The sequence below is a fragment of the Gopherus evgoodei genome, unplaced genomic scaffold, assembly GCF_007399415.2.
Source record: "Gopherus evgoodei ecotype Sinaloan lineage unplaced genomic scaffold, rGopEvg1_v1.p scaffold_37_arrow_ctg1, whole genome shotgun sequence".
Taxonomy (NCBI): Eukaryota; Metazoa; Chordata; order Testudines; family Testudinidae; genus Gopherus; species Gopherus evgoodei.
In genome coordinates this window covers 1,019,015-1,027,200 of record NW_022060049.1, presented here as the reverse complement: position 1 = coordinate 1,027,200, position 8,186 = coordinate 1,019,015, and the positions used below count along the sequence as shown (strand labels likewise).

Here is an 8,186-nt window from a genome sequence, read left to right as displayed (position 1 = left end):
CACTGACAACCATGTGGCAGCAAACAGGTTAGAACAGCCTTGCCTTGCTTTAAGTACTGGGGTTTTATCAGTGAGGTCAGTGGCACTGTTGCAATTTAGCCATGTTAGCTGGTTTTTGGAATATAAAACGCAATGATTAAGGTGTCGATCCTGCAATGAGCCCTTTATGGAGCTGGGGCCCAAACACTATTGCAGTCTTGGGGAGAATCCAGTCTCAATTCAGAAAACCAAATAAAATTTCACACAAAGTAGTTTTAGCTTTATATTCAGTACAAATGTTTATTTTTGCAATGAGAACCGCACAAAAAAACCTTTAGTATATAAGTGAAAACTCTATGAATTCCCTTCTACAAATGTCTAAAGTGTTTAATACAAGTCTCAAATTCACTGACAGAATTATTTGCCAAGCGTTCCGTGCAAAAAGTACAGTGGGATTGTACGTTTCTCTTATTCTTTTGTACAGGATTAAAGAGGAGGAGAAAATAACCAGGATTACATCATTTAGACTAGACTTCTATAGCAAGAAGATGCATTCTAAAGTCCATAACTGTTAAATCATACACAAGGAGATGGGGTGCAGGAAATTAAATAGTGTATCATCTGAATTACAACCCAATTATAAACACACACAGTAAAACAGGGAAAAAAACATGAGAATAGCAAAAAAAAAACAAAAAACAAAAAAAGCCCAACCAACCTTTGGCAGAAAAAAAAAAAATGAAGGAACCATTTCTCCAGCTAAAGATACTACGTTATGGTCATCATTCGGCGACGTGTAAAAACAAACAAAAAAATGCACAGAAGAGAAGAAGAGTACAGCTTTAAAAAAATATTTAAAGTTACAGAGTATGTAGTTGCAACCTGTAAACGTTTCCAGATATTTGCAAACAATACAGAGGTGAGCAAGAAAAGAAAAGAAAAAGAAAAGAAAGACTACTGGATTAACCCACCAGTCTAAAAAATGCTACCACTACTCCGAATTATTAACTACTGACGATAAAGTTTGGCAAATTTCAAATGCAAAAGAGGGTTGAACATTAAAAAAAAGGACTAATATCGCTATTGACTAGATACAGAGGGGTTTGTTCTTTGCATACATATAAATTATATAATATTTGTTTTCTTTATTTTACAACCTAGGGTGCTCTCTTAGAAGTTCCAGCACTTCCAATTGGTTTGTTTTCTTGTCTGCAATGTGGTGGATTTTATGTACAATTGCGATGAGAGTGTGTGTGTGGTCACTCTTACAGCGGATGTGCACTTAAAAATACCCGGAAACCCTGAGCTTAAAATTAAAGGAGGGAGGAGATGATCACCCAAAGTGCTTTCATAAGAAGAGGAGAGCGCTTGGAAAGAGGAATACTGTCCAAGAAGGGTGAGAGATGGAAGCAGGTCACCTCATGGCTCTGCATGAGGTTCAAGAGATGTCGCTGGAAGAGGTTAGAGGAGAAGCCAACGGTTCAGATTTCCCCCACTACGATCTTACACAATGCACAACCAAAAAAAAATTGAAATCCAGAGGCAATTTACAGACTGTGACACAGGCCTGTTCTGCAGAGGATGCAGTTGAATCCTTGGGAAAGGACTGTAAGACGCGACTGTTACTAGCCCTCTGGACATGGGAATGCCACGTTCCCTACCTCTCTTTCATGCCCTACACTGCCATGAGGTTTTGCTCCTGCCAATTCTTGGGGATCAGAGTAAAATCAAACATATCCCCTATTCCCCTGCTTGGCACAGCAGAGAGAATCTGCCCAAGCCAGGAGAGCCTGCCCACACTTTGCCCAACCTGAGGCCCTATCAACCATTTGCCAGCAACATAAGGGTGGCTCTTAATTTGCTAAAATGATGCCAGTTGTGTCCATTTATCATCATGGGTGGGGGCCTTAGCACACAAGAATACTACAAGTCCCAGCTTGCAAAGATCTTGGCCAGGCCACTAGCACGAGCACAGGATATTGGGACCTTTCAGATTGCAGTTGTATTTTAAAGTTAAGGGCAGCCACCACTTGTTGATCCACACCGGCACATCTCATCTAAACAAACCCACTGAGCTCTGAGGCTAAGCTGCAGCCAGTCACCGGTCCAGCCTGGGGCTCTGCAAAGCAAGGAGAACAGAGATACTGCTCTTTTGGGTTTCTCTTTACAACAGCAGCAGAATCAGCTGTTAATGAAGTTCCATGGTGCAGATTCTCCCAGACAACAGAAATCAGGACTTTTCCACTAGAAACACCAAGGGGCTCTAATGAGACAGGCAGTTCACTGGGATGATTTCCTGAAATAGCCAACAGAAAAGTCGGGCTCTACATTCCCAAGCACAAAGAGATCCTCATCTGATGCAGTTAATAAGCTCCCTATGATAATTAGATAGAATCAAGAACTACTTCTCATGCCATCGCCAGACAAATCCTGGACTCGCCTGTGGCTATGGATAGCACAGTAGGGAGGCCAGAGATTAAGAGCTATAGAGAAGAGGGACTTAAATGTCCTGACCATTCTCTTGGGTCAGTACAAGTTTTGATCGGGGGGAGCCTGTCAGGTTTGACTGAGTGTTGCTTCATTAGAATGGAGGGTAGGGGACAGACTTGGGCAGGTTTCTGGGATGGATTTCTAGACTTCCTTGCAGCTTCCCTACTACCCCAGCCTCAGACACAGCACTAGGTCGATCATGTTAGCTAAGAGAAACTTACTTATCAGGCTGATTTCTTCTAAACGTATTCCCCTCCCCAGTGGCAGCAGAGAGCTCTAAGGGATGACAAGAAAGTAGCTTAGAAAACACTGAAGTCAGCTTATGGCAGACAGTCAAACCCTATAACCTGAGGCTGCTATTTCAATGCTTGCTTGGTCACTGAGACAATAGCAAAGTGGAGTTTATCCATACTAGTGCCGCCTAATCTGTCCCCTGTCCTGACTTGATCTTCCCAGGGATAGCTGCACCCAGTTCTCACACTGAACTAGGTCTGGAATGTGAAGAGAAGGCCCTCCCACCCCATCGTCCACTCCCCACATTCAAACCTCAGAAAGCAAGTATCAATGGAAGCCATCAGCTCTCAAAATAAATAGCTTGACCAAGGCTTGGAGAATCCCAGCTCTTGCTCAGTAGGACAAATGTCACTTCTGGAGTTAGGAAGGCTCTTGTGCTTACTTTACATAGCGTCAGCTATGTCTGCATCATGATCTCAGAAACTGGGAAGGGACTGCGCTGGTTGTCTGAGACGCTGTGGATGTCAGTGCTTGGTGTCCTGATGTGTCCTCTGGGTGAGAGAGGGGGGCCAACAGCAGGATAAAGCCTTCACACAAGATCAGCCTCACTACACCTTGTCCAGGATCATGTTGTTTTAGCATGGTAGCTCTCCTGACCCTCGCTTAGGAGGGAAAATGCACACTGGCTACCTGGGACAAGCTTCCCCCCAGGATGGGTACAGGAGCATGAGAACTCCTTCCTTTCCCCTAGAGCACAGTCAAGATATAGGGACAACCTTTCCTCAACAATTCTCACCCCTTTAAACAACCCAGTCACAAGCAGGATTCAAAGAAATGTCAGTACGACACCATCTTTTAAAAAAAAAGAGATGAGTTTATTCCATGATCAGTACAGACCAAATGCATATTCACCGTATTAAAGTAAAACCAATCAATTACTCCAGCACTCACCCCATACTGACACACCAGTATTGTACTGTATAGTGGGTATTTATGGCACATAACATTTTAACAGTTCATAGAATAAAATTAAGAGAACACACACTGAAGGTGCATGGGATAGCGCCCACTGCTAGTGAGTGAGATTTGATAGGTGGTGGAAGGAGCCTTTCCAAAACTGCCACCTCCACTTGCCCTCCTCTCAGCCACTCCTTTTAGGTATAAAAACTTTTTTTTTTAAATCATATTTTATGACATTTTAAAAAAACCAAAATGCAGCTTTCTGGTTTTACAGTTAAAAATATAGACTAAAAGTTTGAAACTGAGCAAAATATAAGCAGTGTTTTTACAGAGTTTGGTGGCTCACCAAAACCCTCAAACAAATATATGCCAACTATAGTCACTATACAATACAGCCACGGTCAAACACTAGTGACAGGGTGGTAGCTTCCCCTGGTGTTACTGGTTTCCCCACTCCACTTTATAACAAAGAGACAATTAATACCCAGTCAAGAGTTGAGCAGTGACAAACTGCCTGGAGGAAAAAAACAGACTGAAAGAAACTGACTTTGGTTGGTAGTCTAGCTCCACTTCCCGGACCTTCACACAATGCTAAAACAAAAACCTCACTCAAACAGCCAGTTACACTTGACACCTCCACTGTACTATTCCCTTTTTCACAAGCGAACACTTACAGAGAATGGCTCCCAGCTAAAGGCTTGTGGGAAGTTAAGTTAAAGGCAAAGCCAGTGATGAAAGGACCAGACACAGCTTGTGTATTTTCCCAGCTGGACCCCAGGTCTCCCATTCCTGCCAGGACACTCCCATAGGCAGCCTCTCAGTGAAGAGCATCTCTTGCTGTCATGACACAGCACTGTTTATTCATAGACATTCTGTAACTTAGAACCTTTATGGATAGAAAAGGTGTGAAGAACATGAAGTCCTGGATATACTGTGAATACGTTTGGCATAGAGAATGTCGAGTGATCAGGGCACCCTTCCCAGCAGCTGCATGTCCAATCAAACCTAATAAGTAGTTGGCTTGTCTTGGTCGGTCTTTCTTCAGTGTGTGTGGGGGGGCAAAAGTCAAACTGTAAGGCAGACTCTGCTGATCCTTCTGAGGCCTCGACTGAAAGATCTGCAATGGTCATACATGCAGAAGGGCTGCAGGAACGCTCCCCCTCCCAGCCGCTGTTAACACTACGGAGAGTCAAAGATTTGCCGGGAAATTAAAGAGTCAGGAGAAGAAAACCAGGCGCTATTAGAAAAGATTCTCTTCGAATATTGCCAACAAATCGCTCTGGAAATTCATGTCGATAGTAGCTGCCATCTGAAGGGGGAGAGGAGATAAGAGAATTACAAAGGCTGCAGGATTGATGCTCATAGGAGTAACATTGCAGGGATGCTGCACTTGACTCAATGGGGTGGCATTAGGGGCCAGGGATTTTGCTGGGCTACCTAAACTTTTTATTGGTATAATCTAGTACTTTTGCCCTATAAAAGTGGACCTAAGTTTCCTGGCACAGCTGTCTGCCAATCTGTTGAAGTTGGGAGTCTTCACTCAGTTCACCAAGGCATCAGCATCCCAGCAAAAGCACTCTGCCTGAACATCTGTCTCAAATTGCCCCCTCCCATCAGAGTGCCCAAATAACCCTCCCCCCCCCCCCCCACTCACCGCCTCTCTGCGCCTTCGCTCCTGCTCCCGTTTTCTGGCCATCTCTCTCTGCTGATCCAGCATAGACTGAGAGGACTGTGGCTGAGAGCTCTGTGCTTGGGGTGCAGAGGCTGCAGCTGACACCTGCTGCTGCTGCTGCTGCTGGTGCTGCTGCTCCTGGCGTCTTCGGACTTCTTCCTGAACTCTGCGAGCTTGCTCCAGGGCATCCTCGTCATCACGACTCCTGCCAAGACCCAAGAGTGTCATTAGAATGGTGGGGGGCTTTGTGCAACCTCATAAGGCATAGAAGTTTCTTAAACAGCTCTACGGGGGTACTGCTGGGTCCTTCTTCCATCATTGCTGTGATGAAGGACTATTTGAGGAAACACCATTTTAGAGTGGGAAGGAATGTCCCAGATTTGGCTGTTTCAAACTTGTTCCTAATGTGACCTGTATCTTAGATTTCACAGCAGCAGCCGTTTAGTCTGTATCAGCAAAAAGAACAGGAGTACTTGTGGCACCTTAGAGCGTCTCATGTATGCCTCCTCTCTGTGATCCTATAACCTTCCAGTGGGAACTCCAGCAATCACTGACATAGTGAAGTCTCTCAGGAAAAGACTCAATGTATTACATTTTTAATGCCAGGTAGCAACTGGAAACGAGGAAGAGCAGCCAGCACCATGTGTCCAGCCATCTCCCCCAGAAAATGCTCCCTGGGGATCCCAGTTGGAGAATGGGCAGCTAAGGGGTTTCTCCCTGTGACGTTTGTTGCACAGTCAAGTCACCCATTTTGCAACACCCACACTGTGGAATGGGAAGTGCTTAGCATCGAGATTCTTGCTCATGTTGCTTCTTGCTTAACAGTACAGTTAGTCAGCTTGAGAAGGAGGAAACAGCAGCTGTTATCCAGTGGCACACCCAGATACCTCACTGGTATGAACTGTGAACAGAGTATGATGCTGGAACTCTACAACTTGCACTGGCTCCTGCATGGGCCCACAATGGAAGCAGTGGCTATATTACATACATGCTGCAGTGCAGGAACTCTGAACATAATCAGCGTAAGTGCTGCCACATGTCTAGGCAAACAAAGCCCAGGTACAACCCAAGGGAGCTAGAGAAAAGGTGGCCTGGACAACAGGGCCATGTCGGGTATACCCCTCAAAAGGGCAGTGGAGACAGCTCTACCCTCACTGTCTTCTGGCTGATCTTGCTGCAAAACCTATCTTTTCCCAAAGAATCAGCAGTGACTCCAAGGCACCAAGCTGACAAGTGAAGCAAAAAACAGAAGAGACTGTCCCCAATGGGGACATAACTCCATTCACAGCACTTTGGTACCCTGGGGAGACAAGTTTTAGGAGCAATGAAATACAGATGTGCAGGCCTCTCACCTCATCCTCTCCTGCTCCCGCCTCAGCCGCTCCTTCTCCTTCTCCACCTGTTCTGCCTGAGCTTTGAGTGCCTTCTCCCGCTCCTCCTTCTCCCGCGCTGCCCTCTTGAAATGCTCAAAGCTGTCGCTGGAGGACTTTGCTGTGGAGGATGGAGTCGTGAGGGGTTTCTGGACCAAGCTTGCCCACGAGCCCATGTTCTTTATTTTCAGATCCTGTGAAGTCAAGAAGGCATTAGTGTTGAACTGGGCCATAGCGAGAAGACAAAGCCTCCCAGCTAATGTTAACAGCACACAGTAGCATGATGAGTCTGGCACGAACATTAGTGCTAGGCATTACTGTTACATTCAGACAGTCACAGTAAGAGGCCACAGAACTCCCTCAAAATCATTTGCAGAAGGGAACCTTCAGCACTTGTGACCTGTTTCAATCCAGCACAGACTGATAGTTACTGAAAGAGGAAAAAGCAGCAAAGAATCCTGTGGCACCTTATAGACTAACAGACGTTTTGGAGCATGAGCTTTCTTGGTGAATACCCACTTCCTCAGATGCATCATGCATCTGAGGAAGTGGGTATTCACCCACGAAAGCTCATGCTCCAAAACGTCTGTTAGTCTATAAGGTGCCACAGGATTCTTTGCTGCTTTTACAGATCCAGACTAACACGGCTACCCTCTGATACTGAAAGAGGAGATTACTTACCTATAACTGGAGGTTCTTCGAGATGTGTGGTCCATATTTGTATTCCACTGAGGGGTTATGCATGCGAACCATGCGCCTGCAATCAGAGCATTTGAAAGTAGTGTACATTGGTGCGTGCATGTGCCCTGGTTCACCTTGTGCTTCCAGCCAAGGTGATAAAGGGTGAGGCGAACCGGACCGTGCAGCCAGTTCCTTCTCCAACACGAATCAAATAGATGCGTAGCAGAGAGGAAGGAGGGTGGGAAGTGGAATACAGATAGGGACCACACATCTCAAAGAACCTCCAATTACATGCAAGTAACCTTCTCTTCTTCTTCGAGTGATGATCCCTATTATTCCACTGGTGGTGATTTACAGGCAGTACTTAAGTCGGAAGAGGGTGCAAGGATGAGGAAGGAATGGTTGTGTGGAGAACTGCCATCCAAAGGAGGCATCTGCCACTGAGTCCTGCACTAAGACAGAGTGCTGCAAAGGTGTGTAAGAACTCCAGGTGGCCACTCTACATTGTCCTTAACTGAAAGGAGTCCACAGTCAAAGCCTGAGCTCTCCTGGAGTTAGCCTGCACCCCTGTGGGGATAGGTAGGCCTGACAGCTGGTAGCCAAGTGAAATGCAACCCGAAATCCATTTAGAGATCCTCTAGGTGGAGATGGCTTGTGCCCTGACTCTTTTTGCTACTGCAACATATATAGCCTAGAGGAGTTCCTGATTGGTTTTGTTCTCTGCACGCAACAGGTCAGAGCTCGTCCGACATTGAGAGAATGGAGTTGATGTTCCTCTGCAGATGGGGTATGGTTTCAGG

At 45.7% G+C, this 8,186-nt stretch overlaps 1 protein-coding gene across 12 annotated transcripts in view; it reads right to left on the bottom strand.

Annotated features, from left to right (window-relative positions):
* Positions 1–252: 252 nt before the first annotated feature.
* BRD4 (bromodomain containing 4) overlaps positions 253–8,186 on the bottom strand; it is a 212,417-nt gene continuing 204,483 nt past the window's right edge. For all 12 annotated transcript variants that reach the window (XM_030545377.1, XM_030545381.1, XM_030545380.1 and 9 more), the window contains 3 exons: positions 6,688–6,899; positions 5,318–5,540; positions 253–4,972 (listed from right to left, as the gene is read on the bottom strand). In XM_030545377.1, the coding sequence (XP_030401237.1) occupies positions 4,904–4,972; positions 5,318–5,540; positions 6,688–6,899 (504 nt within the window). In that variant the 3' untranslated portion in view covers positions 253–4,903. The remainder of the gene's footprint in view (positions 4,973–5,317; positions 5,541–6,687; positions 6,900–8,186) is intronic.